The sequence below is a fragment of the Oncorhynchus keta genome, chromosome 9 (genome assembly GCF_023373465.1).
Source record: "Oncorhynchus keta strain PuntledgeMale-10-30-2019 chromosome 9, Oket_V2, whole genome shotgun sequence".
Lineage (NCBI taxonomy): Eukaryota > Metazoa > Chordata > Actinopteri > Salmoniformes > Salmonidae > Oncorhynchus > Oncorhynchus keta.
In genome coordinates this window covers 32052632-32073103 of record NC_068429.1, presented here as the reverse complement: position 1 = coordinate 32073103, position 20472 = coordinate 32052632, and the positions used below count along the sequence as shown (strand labels likewise).

The 20472-nt window shown below is 44.5% G+C and overlaps 3 protein-coding genes, 1 long non-coding RNA gene and 1 pseudogene across 23 annotated transcripts in view; 3 read left to right on the top strand and 2 right to left on the bottom strand.

Annotated features, from left to right (window-relative positions):
* Positions 1-11865, top strand: part of LOC118387563 (histone-lysine N-methyltransferase Smyd1-like) — a 62673-nt gene extending 50808 nt beyond the window's left edge. For 3 of the 11 annotated variants that reach the window (XM_052525694.1, XM_052525693.1, XM_052525690.1), the window contains exons 8-10: positions 9443-9606; positions 11052-11220; positions 11479-11865. In XM_052525694.1, the coding sequence (XP_052381654.1) occupies positions 9443-9606; positions 11052-11220; positions 11479-11640 (495 nt within the window). In that variant the 3' untranslated portion in view covers positions 11641-11865. Of the gene's footprint in view, positions 1-8097; positions 8294-9205; positions 9299-9442; positions 9607-11051; positions 11221-11478 lie in introns of all 11 variants that reach the window. The other 8 variants (XM_052525686.1, XM_052525692.1, XM_052525687.1 and 5 more) reach the window with 4 other exon arrangements.
* Positions 1-14617, bottom strand: part of LOC118387569 (uncharacterized) — a 40879-nt gene extending 26262 nt beyond the window's left edge. Inside the window, exon 1 of the long non-coding RNA XR_008143232.1 lies at positions 14477-14617. This is a non-coding gene — a long non-coding RNA (uncharacterized LOC118387569). The remainder of the gene's footprint in view (positions 1-14476) is intronic.
* Positions 1-20141, top strand: part of LOC127906002 (threonine synthase-like 2) — a 44246-nt gene extending 24105 nt beyond the window's left edge. For 2 of the 7 annotated variants that reach the window (XM_052525682.1, XM_052525681.1), the window contains exons 2-9: positions 14608-14862; positions 15217-15411; positions 15561-15713; positions 15925-16164; positions 16393-16541; positions 16631-16756; positions 19225-19379; positions 19531-20141. In XM_052525682.1, the coding sequence (XP_052381642.1) occupies positions 14640-14862; positions 15217-15411; positions 15561-15713; positions 15925-16164; positions 16393-16541; positions 16631-16756; positions 19225-19379; positions 19531-19771 (1482 nt within the window). In that variant the 5' untranslated portion in view covers positions 14608-14639 and the 3' untranslated portion in view covers positions 19772-20141. Of the gene's footprint in view, positions 1-14026; positions 14193-14607; positions 14863-15216; positions 15412-15560; positions 15714-15924; positions 16165-16392; positions 16542-16630; positions 16757-19224; positions 19380-19530 lie in introns of those variants that run through there. The other 5 variants (XM_052525684.1, XM_052525683.1, XM_052525679.1 and 2 more) reach the window with 4 other exon arrangements.
* LOC118387561 (ATP-dependent RNA helicase DQX1-like) overlaps positions 1-20472 on the top strand; it is a 55619-nt gene that overhangs the window by 14772 nt on the left and 20375 nt on the right. Inside the window, exon 1 of one of the 4 annotated variants that reach the window (XM_052525672.1) lies at positions 4846-4911. The exons of 2 other annotated variants lie outside the window; for them this stretch is intronic. The gene's annotated coding sequence lies outside the window, so the exon portion shown is untranslated. Of the gene's footprint in view, positions 1-4845; positions 4912-5285; positions 5484-20472 lie in introns of those variants that run through there. One more of the 4 variants, XM_052525670.1, reaches the window with a different exon arrangement.
* Positions 2431-12326, bottom strand: LOC127931836 (isotocin-neurophysin IT 1-like; annotated as a pseudogene).

The following is a 20472-nucleotide window of genomic DNA, read 5'->3' as shown; positions in this document are numbered from 1 at the left end:
TCTGTTCAAGCGGTTGGCACACAGTTCGGACACTCATTGGTACCACACAAGACATGCAACCAGAGGTCTCTTCACAGTCCCCAGGTCCAAAACAGACACGGTGAAACACACAGTATTAAATAGAGCCATGAATACATAGAACTCTCTGCCACCCTAGGTAACTCAAACTAGCAATAAAATCTGATTTCATAAAAAATCAGATGGCACGACGGGGACTGGGCAGAGAAAAACAGACATTTTAATGTATTTATTGTATTGTATTTTGCATTGATATGTGATGCGTGGTTCTCTCGCCTGGCTATCTTAAGATGAATGCACTAGCAGTGGGTCGCTCTGGATAGGAACATCTGCTAAATGACTAAATTGTGATGTAATTGTAGTGCTATGTACACTGAGTGTACAAAACATTAAGGACACCTGCTCTTTCCATGGCAAAGACTGACCAGGCCAATTCAGGTGAAAGCTATGAGCCCTTATTGATGTCACTTGTTAAATCCACTTCAATAAGTGGCAGCAGCTAATTGGGGATCCTAATAAATACTACTCCTCCCCTCCTCTCTCTGTCTCCAGTTGTCTCAGGTCATCACAGCAGGTGCAGTAAGAGATGAGGGGATAGTGGAGACCATGCAGAGATGCTGGAAGGAGAACCAGTATCTACTATGTCCCCACACTGCAGTGGCTGTGTGGCATCACTACCATTATCCCCCAACTGCAGGGGTCAACAGGTAAGAGACACAGACACACACACACACTTTTAGTGTTTTACTAAATAAACACATTTCTTAGTTGCAGGCTCAACCATTTACATAATGCATCATGGCTGCATACCGAATACCGCTGTCTAGCTCACAATTTTAAACCCCTTCCCCTGTCTAGGTGCTGCATAGCAACAGCCTCTCCGGCCAAGTTCAGGCGGCGGTGCAGAAGGCAGGGCTGACCCTTGACCTCCCTGAGGCAGTGCGGGCTCTGGACAAGATGACCACTCGCTACCTGACCCTGGAGCGGGGCCAAGACTGGGGCAAGGACTGGGAGTGCATGCTGAAGCAACACATCCAGGCTATAGGCTCAGCCAGGCAACGTGGAGTGGCCTACTACTCAACTGTGGAGTGTAACTAGTTATTTAAGAAATTAGGCTTATGGATGCACACTGATAATTCAGATGGAACTGTTAACTGGCATTTGACATTGATTATCATAAATAACAAACACTTATTAACTGATGAGATTGTTTTATAAAGTGGATAATAGACAACTTACTGTTAATACCAGCAATAATATGCCCACAGTTAGATGTTTTATGAACTGTTTTGAAGAGATCAGTTTTATATGATCAGATATTGTTACAGTATAAGAAGATTGTTTATTGTATACGTTTGATCAGAATTCAGATGAAATGGTGTAATTGCCAAAAGGTGTGTTTTGCAATCAAACTTCTGCACAATTTATTGCCTGACCATAAATGCTGACAATAAAAGTTGCAGAGGCAGTCATGTGTGCAGGAGTAATTACAGTAAATGATTAGAACAGAACTACGAAGCCAGCAGCATACCACCTTGCATACCACTGCTGGCTTGCTTCTGAAGCTAAGCAGGGTTGGTCCTGGTCAGTCCCTGGATGGTAGACCAGATGCTGCTGAACGTGGTGTTGGAGGGTCAGTAGGAGGCACTCTTTCCTCTGGTCTAAAAAAATGTATCCCAATACCCCAGGGCAGTGATTGGGGACATTGCCCTGTGTAGGTTGCTGTCTTTCGGATGAGGCGTTAAACGGGTGTCCTGACTCTCTGAGGTCATTAAAAGACCCCATGGCACTTATTGTAAGAGTAGGGGTGTTAACTCTGGTGTCCTGGCTAAATTCCCAATCTGACCCTCAAACCATCACGGTCACCTAATAATCCCCAGTTTACAATTGGCTCCTCTCCCTGTAACTATTCCCCAGGTCGTTGCTGCAAATGAAAATGTGTTCACAGTCAACTTACCTGGTAAAATAACAGATAAATAAAAATGATTAGGTTTTTATTCCCATCACTACATGTAAGAGAGACAGTGTGGTGGTGGGCATGATGCCTGTCAATATTGCCTTAAGAAATGTCCTGTGTACCATAGGCTTTAGCATTCACTTCAGAAGACATAGGACCGTAGGTTTATATGGGTAACATGGGTTTCTCTCACAAGCTGTCGGTTTGTATCTTTGGATAAGACCTTTTACAGCCCGAACTCCTGATCTATTGTACTGTCAGGCAGCTGAGAGGGACTTTGGTCTCATAAAGATGATGTCAGAGGTTGTTTGACTCAGCTCTGTTCCTGCTCTGTTCATGCATCGTAAAGTAAGACATATACATATACAGTACACACATAAACACAAAAACTCATCCATACCGTTTATATATTTCAGCAACATCTCGTGGTGAGTTTTAGCGTGTGTGTTTTGGTATTGGAAATACTTGAGACCGAGTTGACTTGAAACATGCAAAAATGACTAACCAGAAAGTTATGTTTTTGTACAGTAACCTGCATTTGTCTCAGAGCACAAGCCATTACACAAGCAGTTACAAGCAAAAACCCATATTTTACATCTATATATCTGCTGTAGAAAATGTGTGTACATACTGCAGGTATGCCCGACATTGAAACATGCAACAGATTTTTTTACACTATCCTTCAACTCAGGACTGTCCCTGAAAACGTGAATAGGCTGGTTTATTGGTGGACTCTGTGGGAAGGGGTGTGGCTAATCATGTGCAGTAGCTTCATCAGCAGATCGTGGTCATGGCTACAGCTCTCCGGCCTCACAGGGAGAGGTCAGGTAGTTCTCCTCCACACAACTATCTGCCTCTGGGGAGCCCATGTAGCAACCCATCCCTTCCCCACAGCAGATACTGGGGCCAAAGCAGCGGCCCCTGTCGCCCGGGCCACACGACATGCACTGGAAAGATAATAGGAAACCGAAAGTTATAGTTACATTGTTATTATAGATAAAAGTGATATATTTATAGAAAAGGGAAGTGGTTTTAAGCTTTGTCGTTTAACAAAAAAAACGGTACAATACAACATACAATATTGACGTACAGTAACCTTTGATTTAACTGTGCAATCTCAACCCTTCCAAGGTAAGAGGCAAGCCTCTATGGCAGGCAACCACCAATCTAGCTCTATAACAGGCACACAGTTACAATAAACAGTAACAAAGTGGAACTGCTGAGAATGACAGTACCTTTCTGGATGGGAAGTCTAGTGCTGATCTCTTGCCTCCTATGGGGCAGTTGGAGATGTAGCAGGCAGTGCACACAGATAGCAGGAACAGCAGACAGAGGGCAGACACTGGGGCGACAGACATTGCCACTGAGAATGAAGGAAAAAATATTTAAGTTTTATAAAGTGGATGCGTCTTGTCTCAGGATAAATATAATATAGTAAGATTAATCATAGTCTATTGTTGCAATATTTTTGCAAATGTCTGTTACAAAAAAACATTTCCTGCAGTTATGTTTTTAAGATTAAAATAGATTTAAAAGATTGTCAGAGAAAATACATACTGTTTGAGACACAAAATGACACACAATGAGTTCAGCTTTCCACAGTTCTACGCCACATTCTTAAACATTATTGTATGAACAACAACAGTAGGAGGGAGGATGTTAAGGGTAAGACGGGAGCTATGACTTCAGAGTTGTTTGTGTGTGTGTGTGTATATGTGCGTGCGTGTATGAGAGAGAGAGAGAGAGAGGGACATATTTGAGTGTGCGTGTGTGCGTGACAGAGAGGGAGTGTGAGAGAGGGACGTATTTGAGTGTGTGTGTGTGTATATATCTTAACTCAGCCTATATAGGCTATGTAACAACTAATTGGAGAAAAAGAGAACTTTAGATAAATAAAGAAATGACTCAAAGGATGATTAAAAGGTTTATTGTCCTCAGAGGGTCCTGCATTAATAATAAGAGCACAGTTGACCTTGACCTCACCATGTCAATCATGTATTTCTCATTATGTTTTATCCTGGACAGATCCTATACATTTAACTCAAGCCATTATTTGAACACTTATTTCCACCACAACTTAATTTTTCGAATTACACTAATTATTTCTCAGTCCAACTAATGGAAAAACGTCAATTGATGTCATAGGCCTACATGATAATGATGAAAAATGAACATTGAGAAAGTGTCACGTTCTGACCTTAGTTCCTTTGTTTTGTCTTTTGTTTTAGTATGGTCAGGGCGTGAGTTGGGTGGGTTGTCTATGTTAGTTTGTCTATGATTTTGTATTTCTGTGTTTGGCCTGGTATGGTTCTCAATCAGAGGCAGCTGTCAATCGTTGTCCCTGATTGAGAACCATATTTAGGTAGCCTGTTTTCCATTGTGTTTTGTGGGCGGTTGTTTTCAGTCTTTGTACCAGACAGAACTGTTTCGGTTGTGTCTTTGTTATTTTGTTATTCAGTGTTCAGTTTTGATTATTATTAAAAATCATGAACACTTACCACGCTGCACCTTGGTCCTCACCTTCTTCTACCCACGACAGCCGTTACAGAAAGGCACATTTGGAAAGTCCTAGTGGACATATTTTAATACATAATAAAAATAGCTCATCTTATATTTGTGCGAAAATATGCGACGGACTAAGAAGAATAATTAATTTATGAATTTGTAAAATGTTAATGTATCCGTGTATAAAATTGCTTTGATGAAAGGGTACATCACAGTTGAGACTTGGCGTGTCAAAAATACATTTGATTTCTGACAGACGACAGAGACATGCTCCTCCCCGTTGACTGTCGACTCCACCTGTGATGGGCATTCCGTCTTTTCGGCTCATTTGGCTCCGTTCACTTGAAAGAGCCGGCTCATTTCGCTCCCAAACGGATCTTAGTGTAAAATGCGACCTAGAACCTACAAATATCAAATGTAAAGCCCAAAAGGTAGGCTACCAGTATATCAGATCGTGAAATGCGCGTTCAAATACATTTTTACCTGGCCAAATTATTAGATGGTCTCATTGGTTTAGTGTAGGGTATACGCCGCACACCCACGTATTTCTTAATCCCCATTGATACATAACAATTTAGTGTAGTGGAGGTATACGCCACTTCGATTAATAAGGCTGATGGAACAGATCAGAATGTTTAGGTTTAAATGTTGATAAACTATTTCTTCACATTTTAGTCGCAACCATGTACAGACGACGGTAGGGCTTTGGGTGAATGTTCCAAAATGCTATTTTCGGGAAGACTCCATTCTAAAATGTGCACACACATGCGAGCGGTTTCATGAACAGAGATGGACATTTCCGTTAGAAATGTTGAAAGAATGGGTGTTTAAATATGCAACAACTATCATGGGTTGCTAATATGACTAGGATAATGCATTTGGCTGCTAGACAATGAAAGAAAGTTTAAAGAAAACGCATACGAGTAGGCCTAAGTGTTTATAAAAAACAATTGCCTACACGTTTCTATGGTGGGGTTTTGGCTATAGGCTACTTTCAAGTAAGGTAAGACATGTCTCATAATATGAACTAAAAAGTCCAGGTGTCAAACAGTTAAAGAATACAAATATATATAGCGATGCTAATGATAAGGATTTGGAGAACAGGATTTGGAGAACAGGGCTCCGGGCAGCCGAGCGGAAATGGAGGAAAACTCGCCTCCCCTGCGGACCTGGCATCCTTTCACTCCCTCCTCTCTACATTTTCCTCCTCTGTCTCTGCTGCTAAAGCCACTTTCTACCACTCTAAATTCCAAGCATCTGCCTCTAACCCTAGGAAGCTCTTTGCCACCTTCTCCTCCCCCTGAATCCCCCCTCCTCCCTCTCTGCAGATGACTTCGTCAACCATTTTGAAAAGAAGGTCGACGACATCCGATCCTCGTTTGCTAAGTCAAACGACACCGCTGGTTCTGCTCACACTGCCCTACCCTGTGCTCTGACCTCTTTCTCCCCCCTCTCTCCAGATGAAATCTCGCGTCTTGTGACGGCTGGCCGCCCAACAACCTGCCCGCTTGACCCTATCCCCTCCTCTCTTCTCCAGACCATTTCCGGAGACCTTCTCCCTTACCTCACCTCGCTCATCAACTCATCCCTGACCGCTGGCTACGTCCCTTCCGTCTTCAAGAGAGCGAGAGTTGCACCCCTTCTGAAAAAACCTACACTCGATCCCTCCGATGTCAACAACTACAGACCAGTATCCCTTCTTTCTTTTCTCTCCAAAACTCTTGAACGTGCCGTCATTGGCCAGCTCTCCCGCTATCTCTCTCAGAATGACCTTCTTGATCCAAATCAGTCAGGTTTCAAGACTAGTCATTCAACTGAGAATGCTCTTCTCTGTATCACGGAGGCGCTCCGCACTGCTAAAGCTAACTCTCTCTCCTCTGCTCTCATCCTTCTAGACCTATCGGCTGCCTTCGATACTGTGAACCATCAGATCCTCCTCTCCACCCTCTTCGAGTTGGGCATCTCCGGCGCGGCCCACGCTTGGATTGCGTCCTACCTGACAGGCCGCTCCTACCAGGTGGCGTGGCGAGAATCTGTCTCCTCACCACGCGCTCTCACCACTGGTGTCCCCAGGGCTCTGTTCTAGGCCCTCTCCTATTCTCGCTATACACCAAGTCACTTGGCTCTGTCATAACCTCACATGGTCTCTCCTATCATTGCTATGCAGACGACACACAATTAATCTTCTCCTTTCCCCCTTCTGATGACCAGGTGGCGAATCGCATCTCTGCATGTCTGGCAGACATATCAGTGTGGATGACGGATCACCACCTCAAGCTGAACCTCGGCAAGACGGAGCTGCTCTTCCTCCCGGGAAGGACTGCCCGTTCCATGATCTCGCCATCACGGTTGACAACTCCATTGTGTCCTCCTCCCAGAGCGCTAAGAACCTTGGCGTGATCCTGGACAACACCCTGTCGTTCTCAACTAACATCAAGGCGGTGGCCCGTTCCTGTAGATTCATGCTCTACAACATCCGCAGAGTACGACCCTGCCTCACACAGGAAGCGGTGCAGGTCCTAATCCAGGCACTTGTCATCTCCCGTCTGGATTACTGCAACTCGCTGTTGGCTGGGCTCCCTGCCTGTGCCATTAAACCCCTACAACTCATCCAGAACGCCGCAGCCCGTCTGGTGTTCAACCTTCCCAAGTTCTCTCACGTCACCCCGCTCCTCCGCTCTCTCCACTGGCTTCCAGTTGAAGCTTGCATCCGCTACAAGACCATGGTGCTTGCCTACGGAGCTGTGAGGGGAAGGCACCTCAGTACCTCCAGGCTCTGATCAGGCCCTACACCCAAACAAGGGCACTGCGTTTATCCACCTCTGGCCTGCTCGCCTCCCTACCACTGAGGAAGTACAGTTCCCGCTCAGCCCAGTCAAAACTGTTCGCTGCTCTGGCCCCCAATGGTGGAACAAACTCCCTCACGACGCCAGGACAGCGGAGTCAATCACCACCTTCCGGAGACACCTGAAACCCCACCTCTTTAAGGAATACCTAGGATAGGATAAAGTAATCCTTCTCACCCCCCTTAAAAGATTTAGATGCACTATTGTAAAGTGGCTGTTCCACTGGATGTCATAAGGTGAATGCACCAATTTGTAAGTCGCTCTGGATAAGAGCGTCTGCTAAATGACTTAAATGTAAATGTAAATGTAAATGTTATGGTTACTACCATCACACTAGACTACCCTCTTTATCCTCCCTTATGGTTACAACCATCACACTACACTACCCCCTTTACCCTCCCTTATGGTTACTACCCTCACACTACACTACCCCCTTTACCATCCCTTATGGTTACTACCCTCACACTACACTACCCCCTTTACCTTCCCTTATGGTTACTACCATCACACTACACTACCCCCTTTACCTTCCCTTATGGTTACTACCATCACACTACACTACCCCCTTTACCCTCCCTTATGGTTACTCCCATCACACTACACTACCCCCTTTACCATATCCTTATAGTTAGTACCATCACATCACACTACATCACCAACCTTATCCCTTATGCTCCAGGGCCTGTTCTTTCAGCATGTGACATGCACAAGCTGATCCTAGAGCAGCTGTTACTCTGGCACTAGGCTAACCTTGCCGCCCTGCTCCATCAGGGTTGAGCTGCGTGCGCTTGGTAAGATTGCTGAGAATGAGGAGCTGACGGTGGGCTACGTGGACTTCCTGAACGTGTCAACGGACCGCCAGAGAGCCCTGAAGCACCAGTACCACTTTGACTGCACCTGCAAAAGCTGCAGCAAGAACCTCAAAGATGACCTAATGATGGCTGCCAAGGAGACCGAAGGCAACAAGGTGGGAGAAGTAGTGACACGTTGAGGGCAGAGTTGGGGTCAATTCATTCCATTCCAAACAGTGGGGTCCTGGGTCCTTGGCCCCATGCCGTACCCAGACTCACGTTGGGCACATAACCCTATCACGCAGATGGGCATCTCACAGCTGATGCACCAGAAGCATGTAGTCAAATGCACAAATGAACACCTGATCATACCTCTGAGGGCCCAGGGGCCAACAACACATCACCCTAATTACTTTTCAGTTCAATAAAGTTCCATGCTTCCCCTCTCCCTTAATGGATCTCAACTCTCACTGTACTCGTGCCTCACATGAGATCCCAACCCTAAATATCAGCTATCATAGATAGAACAAAATACATGTAGCAGTTGATATGAAATTAAGCTTTTCTGATTTCATCTGAGATATGGTAACCTAATGCTGAATTCCAATTGATTGTCTGAGACATCGCAAAATAATATGAGTGACTCTCTTATCACATGACCATATCTTTAGACATGGGTCAATGCCATGGACCTGGATATGTGTTATATCAGTATCTATGTATGGGAGTTGACTTGGAGCAAATTATGATTAAGTCACAAGGTGTGTAACACAAGTATAAGTCTGTGTCCTACACTAGTCCATTTTATAGTTGCCGGACCATTAGTCTCCTCACACAGCTGCTGTGTCTGTGAGAAGAGACTACTGGAACCTGAACACATTATACAACATTTCCTTCAATGGAACACTGTTTTCAGAGTTGTTGGATATGTCACTCTCTTGTGGTTGTCTGCAGTAGTGCATTTTGGTCATCGGGCATTTTCCTTTACTGTCAATGATCAGGAGTGAATGATGGTGGGATGTGCAATGTGCATACTCCCAAATGTTAATACACTGACGCTGTTGTCTTTACTATATTCTCTCTCTCAGCCCTCTGATGAGCTTGTGAAAGAGGTACAGGAGTTAAGTTTGGAGTGCCTGGCCAAGGTTGAGGCAGCTCGTACTGCAGGTGACTTTCATGAGGTAACAACAACAACCCCCTCCTTTACCTTTAGGGATGGCTTTGGAGTTTGGTAAATACCTCTCTTTCACTGTCCCATATAATTTACTCTCCCTTTTTGTTAAACCTGCTAAATTCCCCCTCCATCCCTCCCTTTCCCTGCACAGGTGGTGAAGCTGTGTCGTGAGTGTCTGGACAAACAGGAACCTGTGTTGGCTGATACACACCTGTACCAACTGCGTATGCTGAGTGCAGCCAGCGAGGTGCTGTCCTACCTGAAGTTCTTCTCTGAGGCTGCAGAATACTCACGCAGGATGGTGGAGGGATACATGTGAGTGTTTGTAATGGGGACAGAGTGGTGGAGACTAATCTCATGGACCATATGAAGATTTGCATGTCTACAACTTTAAAATCCAATTTCTACGTTTACATTTCAGTCATTTAGCAGACGCTCTCACCCAGAGCAACTTAGTTAGTGTATTCATCTTAAGATAGCTAGATAGGACAACAACATACACTAACTACATGGTCGTCGAACATCTCATTACAAAATAATGGGCATTAATATGCAGTTAGTCTCCCCTTTGCTGATATAACAGCCTCTACTCTTCTGGGAAGGCTTTCCACTAAATGTTGGAACATTGCTGCGGGGACTTGTTTCCATTCAGCCGCAAGAACATTAGTGAGGTCGGACACTGATGTTGGGCGATTAGGCCTGGCTCACAGTTGGTGTTCCAATTCATCCCAAAGGTGTTCGATGGGGTGAGGTCAGGGCTCTGTGCAGGCCAGTCAAGTTCTTCCACACCGATCTCGACAAACCCTTTCTGTATGGACCTCACTTTGTGCACGGGGCCATTGTCATGGTGAAACAGGAAAGGGCCTTCCCCAAACTGTTGCCACAAAGTTGGAAGCACAGAATTGTCTAGAATGTCATTGTATGCTGTAGCTTTAAGATGTCCCTTCACTGGAACTAAGGGGCCTAGCACAAACCATGGAAAACAGCCCCAGACCATTATTCCTCCTCCACCAAACTTTACCGTTGGCACTATGCATCTGGGCAGATAGCATTCTCCTGGCATACGCAAACCCAGATTTGTCCATCGGACTGCTAAATGGTGAAGTGTGATTCATCACCCTAGAGAACGCGTTTCCACTGCTCCAGAGTCCAAAGGCGGCAAGCTTTACACCACTCCAGCCGTGCTTGGCATTGCGCATTGGTGATTTTAGGCTTGTGTGCAGCTGCTGGCTCCCAACGAACAGTTCTTGTGCTGACATTGCTTCCAGGGGCAGTTTGGAACTTGGTAGTGAGTGTTGCAACTGAGGACAGATGATTTTTACTCACTTCAGCCCTCACCGGTCCTGGTCTGTGAGCTTGTGTGGCCTACCACTTCACAGCTGAGATGTTGTTGCTCCTAGAAGTTTCCACTTCACAATAACAGCACTTACAGTTGACTGGGGCAACTCTAGCAGGGCAGACATTTGACAAACTAACTTGTTGGGAAGGTGGCATCCTATGACGTTACCATGTTGAAAGTCACTGAGCTCTTCAGTAAGGCCATTCTATTGCCAGTGTTTGTCTATGGAGATTGCATAGCTGTGTGCTCGATTGTACACACCAATCAACAACGTTGTGGCTGAAATAGCCGAATCCACTAATTTGAAGGGGTGTCCACATACTTTTGTATATTTAGTGCACTAATTACTTAATCTTAAACATGTTCTCTTTTCCTCCCCTTCCCTTTGCACCAACCCTCTTCTATCTCTTCTCCTGTGCAGGAAGTTGTACCACCCCAATAACGCCCAGTTGGGCATGGCCACCATGCGGGCTGGCGTGACTCACTGGCACGCAGGGCTCATCGAGGTGGGCCATGGCATGATCTGCAAGGCCTACGCCATTCTCATGATCACACATGGACCCAACCACTCCATCACCAAGGACTTGGAGGTACACTAGACTACAGGCTGCCTCAATAGTTTGATTAACCTATGAAATTAGAAAAAGATAGCATGTGGCCAGTTCAGTAGGGTATAATGTTACAAAACATTCAATAAAAATGTGTGGAAGGGAGATATGATTGTCAGGTAGAATAGTGAAGTGTAAGCTCTATTGTTTACATATCTATAATTTCACCTCACTGAATACTAATTTCCCAGATTATACCAGACCAGTCTACCTTTTGACCCCTGACCCCTTGTTTCCTAGTCAATGCGTATGCAGACCGAGATGGAGCAGAGGATTTTCAAGCAGAATGAGTGCGTCTACCACAGCATGAGAGAGGCTGCCCTGCAGAACAAGTCCATGGGCATGATGGCTGAGGCAGTCAGTGTTGAGGACAACGTCAAGGCCCTCTTCCACAAGCAATGAGCTTCTGTACACACCACTTTCATACCACTGAAATGCAGTGGTCACCAAATCTGCCCCCCAAAATAATAATTGGCTGGCCCTCAACTACAGCTGTAACGCTCAAAGTTCCTATGAACGCCTTACCTTTTTTGAGTTAGTAAACATTAAATCAGTATACCCACCATGTGCCATATTACCATGTAAAATAATAAATGATAAATGCAATAAAAGCGAACACTGGATAGAGTCTGGAGTCTGTTTTGCTATACATTGCAGCTCAACCAATCAAAGCTAAGGATCAGCTCTTTATAGACAAACCATAGAAGTCAATACATTTTCTTAATTTATTCAAAAAGGGTTGAGAGATCACTACATGCGCTTACTTATCCTCTTGCAGACGATGGGGCGAAGCGTCATGGTCTGGACAGATAAAGGGTGCACACAGATGAGGTTTTACAGCCCAGTTACATTTGAAGGAGGGATAATTCCACCCCTTGTTGACAATTCAAACCCATTCTAGTCCCCAACCATAATACTCACAACGATGATGTTCCATGACTGACTCAATGCCCTTCAGTGAGACGTTTAGCATGTTCCCAACCAGGTTCACTTTAGCCTGGGAAAGGGTTGAGGAGTTAGTGCATGACATACCATGCAAGAGTAACAAACTAGAAATTCCAAGTTAGCACACTACGGCTTGTTATAAGTAGGTTTAGCACCACTCATAGAATGGGTCATGGAAAAAAAGAACACATTCAAAGTAGGAGAGCAACTGTTCATTAATCGCTACATGTGTAGACTTTTGCTCCAGTTCTAAGTAAACTGATAAACATTTTATATGGTGCAAAAGCTGAACTGGAACAAATGCCTGCACACTTTGGCCCTCCAGGACTGGAATTCCCCATCTATGTAATTTACAGTTTAAGTACAAGTTAGCCAATGTGCAGGTGTGCCCATGAGGCCACAAGTAAGTGTGGGTGTGTCTGGTTGAGCAACTCACCTTTGTACTTCTCTCCAGTCATCGTCTCCAGCTTAGCCCCTGGCCAACTGTGAATGAGTTGACCATGAATTTGGTGTCTCAAATCAAATCAAATCAAATTGTATTGGTCACATACACATGGTTAGCAGATGTTCATGCGAGTGTAGCGAAATGCTTGTGCTTCTAGTTACAACAATGCAGTAATATCTAAGAAGTAATCTAACAATTCCCAAACAGCGACCAGCGATGAATATGTACAAATAAATATTTGGATGAGCAATGGCCGAGTGGCATAGGCAAGATGCAATAGATGGTATAAGATACCGTATATACATATGAGATGAGTAATGTAAGATCTGTAAACATTATTAAATTAGCATTGTTTAAAGTGTCTAGTGAGTCTCTTTGAAGACAGCAGCCTCTCTGAGTTAGTGATTGCTGTTTAGCAGTCTGATGGCCTTGAAGCTGTTTGTAGTTTGCCCCCGGTGATGCATTGTGTAGACTGCATCACCCTCTGGAGAGACTTGCGGGTTGAGGGCGGTGCAGGTGTCGTACAAGGCGATGATACAGCCTGACAGGATGCTCTCAATTGTGCATCTGTAAAAGTTAAATTTCTTAAGCCTCCTGAGGTTGAAGAGGCGCTGTTGCGCCTTCTTCACCCCTCTGTCTGTGTGGGTGGATCATTTCAGTTTGTCTGTGATGTGTACTGCATGCCGAGGAACTTAAAACTTTCAACCTTCTTGACTACTGTCCCTTCGATGTGGATAGGGGAGTGCTCCCTCTGCTGTTGTGGCGTCTGCAAACTTGATGATTGAGATGGAGGCGTGCATGGCCACACAGTCATGGGTGAACAGGGGGTATAGGAGGGGACTGAACACGGGGGGGGGTATTTTTAAGACCACAAATAACAATAACTGTAGCGACCCTGTGTTTATAAACGCATGCTTTTGTGACACAGTCGGTGCCACGCAGGGCTACCGGCCGGGAAGGTTGAGGGTTCGCCGACGACCATGGACGAGTTCACTTTGTTTCACTAGGCCTACACTACGATCAAACCCAGCTGCAGCTAGGGGGAAATCAGATTTTCAACATTTTGATACCATATTTATAGTTATATTAAATATATGGAACGAATTTTCAATTCAATATCATGGTTTGCGTTTTCAACGTCACAATAAATAGAATATGTAAATCTCAACCAACAGTAAATACATCCCTCCCTACCTTGTAGGCCTACCCAATAACAAAGGCTTGACAATCTCCGAATGTCATTAAACTTTTTGGTGTTTTGTAACAGATGTCTCTTTCCATTCATCTTTCCGCTTCATAGTTTGGATTGATTTATTAATTGATTGAATTTATTTGTCAGATAATATCAAAATGTGGTTGTCTCTTATTAAACTCCTTTGAATGCAGTTTGCTATAATGACCTGCAGGTGACGCTTTAGAGTAGATATTTTTTAAACGTTTGGCACCAGATTGACCTCTTTACTTTGAAATTCGAACTCTGGTGTTGCACCAATACAGTTCCCCGGGTCATCTCGTAGCTACAGTACTCTACTTCGGAGCTAATTCTTTTTATAGCAAACGGACGGTAAATAATCCTAATTTAAAATTGTATGGACTAGATGCGATAGTCAGCAGCATTGAATTTACCTAACCATAATTTATTTCAAATAAATAAGCTATAATATGTTTTTTCAACAGTAGTTTACTGTACATTTAAACTGACAGTTATGTTTTTCTATTATGCTATGTATTAATAATGCAATCTAATCTCATAATTAAAACATTAACATGAACACATGTTTTTGAAACTACAGTAGGCTGACTGTTATGCATTATAATAATGTTATTACATTATAGTCCAATACTCACTTATGAACTGTTGATCCGTGTGCCCAGATAGATATGTCTGCCCTTGCATCCTTATTGTAAATGATTCTGTCAAATTGCTACAACAATGAAGCAAATTTAACCCAAAGGCTTATCATCATACTATTTTTCAGCATACTGTTTTGACTACTGACAGGTGTCAGATATGCAGTACTGCAGCACGCGTGGCGGTGTCCAGGGTTGGGACTTTCAGGATGTTTTGTTATCGGGATATGCACCAGACGGGGGGATGTTCATGCCTGAGACCCTCCCCACCCTGACCCCTGATACCCTGAGGTCCTGGAGCTCCCTGTCCTACCCACAGCTAGTGACAGAGGTCTGCTCCCTGTTCATCCCTACAGAGCTGATCCCTCGAGCAGACCTAGATGGTGAGACCTGGAGGGTTTGGGTAGCTGAGTGACACGTTGATGGATTGATTGATGGTTGGAAAATATGGTACAGTTAGGTGTAAAGTGAAGAGGGTTTGGCACATGTTTTTTTTCTACATCTGGGTGTATATCAAAATGAAGCAACTCTGTTCATGTCCCTTCCTCACCGCTTTTCCTTCTCTCTCTCTCTCTCTCTCTCTCTCTCTCTCTCTCTCTCTCTCTCTCTCTCTCTCTCTCTCTCTCTCTCTCTCCCTCTCTCTCTCTCTCTTTTGTGTGATCCTTCTGCCCATCTCACACTCTCAATCTCACTCTTTCACACCTCTCTCCTCTCTCTCTCTCCCTCCCTTGCCCCAGGCCTGGTGAGTGCGGCCCTGTCTGGGTTCGCCGTGCCAGGGGTGGTGAGCTTGGCCAGGCTGAAGGGTGGGCTGTGTGTGCTGGAACTCTTCCACGGTGAGACCCTGGCCTTCAAGGACCTGGCAATGACCTGCACCGTGCGCTTCCTCGACTACTTCCTGCGCAAGGAAAGCCGGCGCGCCATCGTATTAGTGGGTGAGAAGGGGCACTTTGGGCAGCATTTGGAGTGTTTACATGTTTAGTTACATGCTAGGTCTATTATGTTGATGTATATTACATATTACGTGTCTTAATAGTGTCCTCCTATCCTCTTCCCTCTCCCACGCTGCGGCCTACCTTCCTAGGCACATCTGGGGACACGGGTGGTTCAGCCATCCAAAGTGCGAGAGGCCTTGGTGGGGTAGACGTGGTAGTGGTGTACCCCCGGGGCCGCATAACTCTTGTGCAGGAGAAACAGATGATCACCTGCCTGGAGGACAATATCCATGTGTTTGCAGGTTAGAGACAGGGCCAAATAGTATGCGGGAGCAATATTCTAAAGTGGCTTCCTCTCCCTGCCCCCTTCTTTGATAGTGAGAGATGATGGCCATATCATGGGAAAATATAGGAGTTTTAGTCTTCAGTAATAATGATCTTACCTTAACCTGTGATAAGATGGTATCATTGGTATGATAACACAACCCTAATTTTTCTCCCCTGCACTACTAGCGGATGGCAGTTCTGATGACATCGACGTGCCCATCCGTCGACTGTTTTCAGACCAGGAGCTGGTGAAACAACACAGCCTGATGAGTCTCAACTCAGTCAACTGGTCTCGTGTCATGGTGCAGCTGGCACACTTCATTTATGCCTACCTGCATGTGAGTGGGCTGGAGCAGGCAGAGACGGGGGCACCCCTACCCGCCTTGGAGATGGTAGTGCCCACAGGGGGGGCGGGGAATATCGCTGGTGAGAAGTTTTACAATGACAAAGTGTTTCCACTACTTTTTCCCATTTTTGCCCCTTTTTGTATATATTTTTTTGATTAGAGATATATTTATATTTCTTCCTTACTTTTTTGCTCAAAGAGGAAAGGAAACTAAGCCATTTGAGAGTATTGGAACATAGCTCATGTTTTTCTCTGGTTTTCCTTAATCTCTCTTCATTCTTTGTCTGTCTCTCTGTCCCCTCTCTCAGCCGGCTGCATTGTGAAGCAAATGGGGATACCGCTGTGCCTCGTTGCCATGACGAACGCTAATGACATAGTGCACAGGACTGTGCAGAGTGGGGACTTTTCCATGGCAACCAATGTCACGCAGACCATGGCCCCGGCTATAGACATTCAGGTGCTGTGCGTGATGGCTCATCACTTTGTTTAAGGTTTAAGAAGTGTGTGTGTGTACGTACTGTGGCTAACACTGTGCTCTCACCCCAGGACCCCTATAACATGGAGCGTGTGTTCTGGCTGCTGTCTGGTAGAGATGGAGCCCTGGTAAAGGGCATGATGGAGGAGTTTCAGCACTCTCACAGACACACTCTGCATGAAGCTCTCCACAAACAGGTCAGATGTATGAATACATAAATGACATGTTCTTGTAGAAAGATAAGTGCCCAGTACCGTTGGTTGTTTAATGTTCTCTCTCAAATCACCACACATACTTACCCCTCCCCCCTGACATCTCAGTCAACCAGACAGGTCCTACAGGCCTTAGTTTTGTCACACCAAGACTACTGCCCAGTTGTGTGTTTAGGTGCGGCAAAGAACGACATAGGCAAATTGCAGTTGGTCCAGAACAGAGCAGCACTTATTGTACTTAGATGTACAGTACCTGTCAAAAGTTTGGACACACATACTCATTCAAGGGTTTTTCTTTATTTTGACTATTTCCTACATTGTAGAATAATAGTGAAGACATCAAAACTATAGAATAACACAAATTGTATCATTTAGTAACCAAAAAAATCCAATCAAAATGTATTAAATATTGTAGATGATCAAAGTAGCCACCCTTTGCTTAATGACAGTTTGCACACACTTGGCATTCTCTCAACCAGCTTCACCTGGAATGCTTTTCCAACGGTCTTGAAGGAGTTCCCACATATGCTGAGCACTTGTTGTCTGCTTTTCCTTCACTCTGATGTCTAACTCATCCCAAACCATCTCAATTGGGTTGAGGTTGGGTGATTGTGGAGGCCAGGTCATCTGATGCAGCACTCCATCACTCTCCTTCTTGGTCAAATAGCCCTTACACAGCCTGGAGGTGTGTTGGGTCATTGTCCTGTTGAAAAACAAACGATAGTCCCACTAGATGCAAACCAGATGGGATGGTGTATCGTTGCAGAATGCTGTGGTAGATATGCTGTTTAAGTGTGCCTGGAATTCTAAATAAATCCCTGACAGTGTCACCAGCAAAGCAACCCTACACCATCACACCTCCTCCTCCATGCGTCAAGGTGGGAACCACACATGCAGAGATCATCCTTTCACCTACTCTGCGTCTCATCAGACCAAAAGACAGATTTCCACTGGTCTAATGTTCATTGCTCGTGTTTCTTGGCCCAATCAAGTCTCTTCTTCTTACTGGTGTCCTTTAGTAGTGGTTACTTTGCAGCAATTCAACCATGAAGGCCTGATTCATGCAGTCTCCTCTGAACAGTTGATGTTGAGATGTGTCTGTTACTTGAATTCTGTAAAGCATTTATTTGGGCTGCAATTTCTGAGGCTGGTAACTCTAATGAACTTTTCCTCTGCTGCAGAGGTAACTCTGGGTCTTGCTTTCCTGTGGCAGTCCTCATGAGAGCCAGTTTCATCACAGTGCTTGATGGTTTTTGCGACTGCACTTGAAGAAAATGTTCGGATTGACTGACCTTCATGTCTTAAAGTAATGATGGACTTTCATGTCTCTTTGCTTATTTGAGCTGTTCTTGCCATAATATGGATTTGGTATTTTACCAAATAGGGAAATCTTCTGTGTACCCCCCCCCCTACCATGTCACAACACAACTGATCAGCTCAAACGCATTTATGAAAGAAATTCCACAAATTAACTTTTAACAAGGCACACCTGTTAATTGAAATGTATTCTAGGTGACTACCTCATGAAGCTGGTTGAGAGAATGCCAAGAGTGTGCAAAGCTGTCATCAAGGCCTAGGATGGCTACTTTGAAGAATCTCAAATGTAAAATATATTTAGATTTGTTTAACACTTTTTTGGTTACAATATGATTCCATATGGGTTTTTTCATTGTTTTCATGTCTTCCCTATTATTCTATAATGCATAAAATAGTAAAAATAAATAAAACCCTTGAATGAGTAGGTACGTCCAAACTTTTGACTGGTACTGTACATGGAGGGTGAATGCCAGTAACACGCATGTCAATATCTCCTGGCTCAAAGTTGAGGAGAGATTAACTGCATCACTATTGGTCTTTGTACCAGGTGTTGAAGGTACCGAACTGTCTGTTCAAGCGGTTGGCACACAGTTCGGACACTCATTGGTACCACACAAGACATGCAACCAGAGGTCTCTTCACAGTCCCCAGGTCCAAAACAGACACGGTGAAACACACAGTATTAAATAGAGCCATGAATACATAGAACTCTCTGCCACCTAGGTAACTCAAACTAGCAATAAAATCTGATTTCATAAAAAATCAGATGGCACGACGGGGACTGGGCAGAGAAAAACAGACATTTTAATGTATTTATTGTATTGTATTTTGCATTGATATGTGATGCGTGGTTCTCTCGCCTGGCTATCTTAAGATGAATGCACTAGCAGTGGGTCGCTCTGGATAGGAACATCTGCTAAATGACTAAATTGTGATGTAATTGTAGTGCTATGTACACTGAGTGTACAAAACATTAAGGACACCTGCTCTTTCCATGGCAAAGACTGACCAGGCCAATTCAGGTGAAAGCTATGAGCCCTTATTGATGTCACTTGTTAAATCCACTTCAATAAGTGGCAGCAGCTAATTGGGGATCCTAATAAATACTACTCCTCCCCTCCTCTCTCTGTCTCCAGTTGTCTCAGGTCATCACAGCAGGTGCAGTAAGAGATGAGGGGATAGTGGAGACCATGCAGAGATGCTGGAAGGAGAACCAGTATCTACTATGTCCCCACACTGCAGTGGCTGTGTGGCATCACTACCATTATCCCCCAACTGCAGGGGTCAACAGGTAAGAGACACAGACACACACACACACTTTTAGTGTTTTACTAAATAAACACATTTCTTAGTTGCAGGCTCAACCATTTACATAATGCATCATGGCTGCATACCGAATACCGCTGTCTAGCTCACAATTTTAAACCCCTTCCCCTGTCTAGGTGCTGCATAGCAACAGCCTCTCCGGCCAAGTTCCAGGCGGCGGTGCAGAAGGCAGGGCTGACCCTTGACCTCCCTGAGGCAGTGCGGGCTCTGGACAAGATGACCACTCGCTACCTGACCCTGGAGCGGGGCCAAGACTGGGGCAAGGACTGGGAGTGCATGCTGAAGCAACACATCCAGGCTATAGGCTCAGCCAGGCAACGTGGAGTGGCCTACTACTCAACTGTGGAGTGTAACTAGTTATTTAAGAAATTAGGCTTATGGATGCACACTGATAATTCAGATGGAACTGTTAACTGGCATTTGACATTGATTATCATAAATAACAAACACTTATTAACTGATGAGATTGTTTTATAAAGTGGATAATAGACAACTTACTGTTAATACCAGCAATAATATGCCCACAGTTAGATGTTTTATGAACTGTTTTGAAGAGATCAGTTTTATATGATCAGATATTGTTACAGTATAAGAAGATTGTTTATTGTATACGTTTGATCAGAATTCAGATGAAATGGTGTAATTGCCAAAAGGTGTGTTTTGCAATCAAACTTCTGCACAATTTATTGCCTGACCATAAATGCTGACAATAAAAGTTGCAGAGGCAGTCATGTGTGCAGGAGTAATTACAGTAAATGATTAGAACAGAACTACGAAGCCAGCAGCATACCACCTTGCATACCACTGCTGGCTTGCTTCTGAAGCTAAGCAGGGTTGGTCCTGGTCAGTCCCTGGATGGTAGACCAGATGCTGCTGAACGTGGTGTTGGAGGGTCAGTAGGAGGCACTCTTTCCTCTGGTCTAAAAAAATGTATCCCAATACCCCAGGGCAGTGATTGGGGACATTGCCCTGTGTAGGTTGCTGTCTTTCGGATGAGACGTTAAACGGGTGTCCTGACTCTCTGAGGTCATTAAAAGACCCCATGGCACTTATTGTAA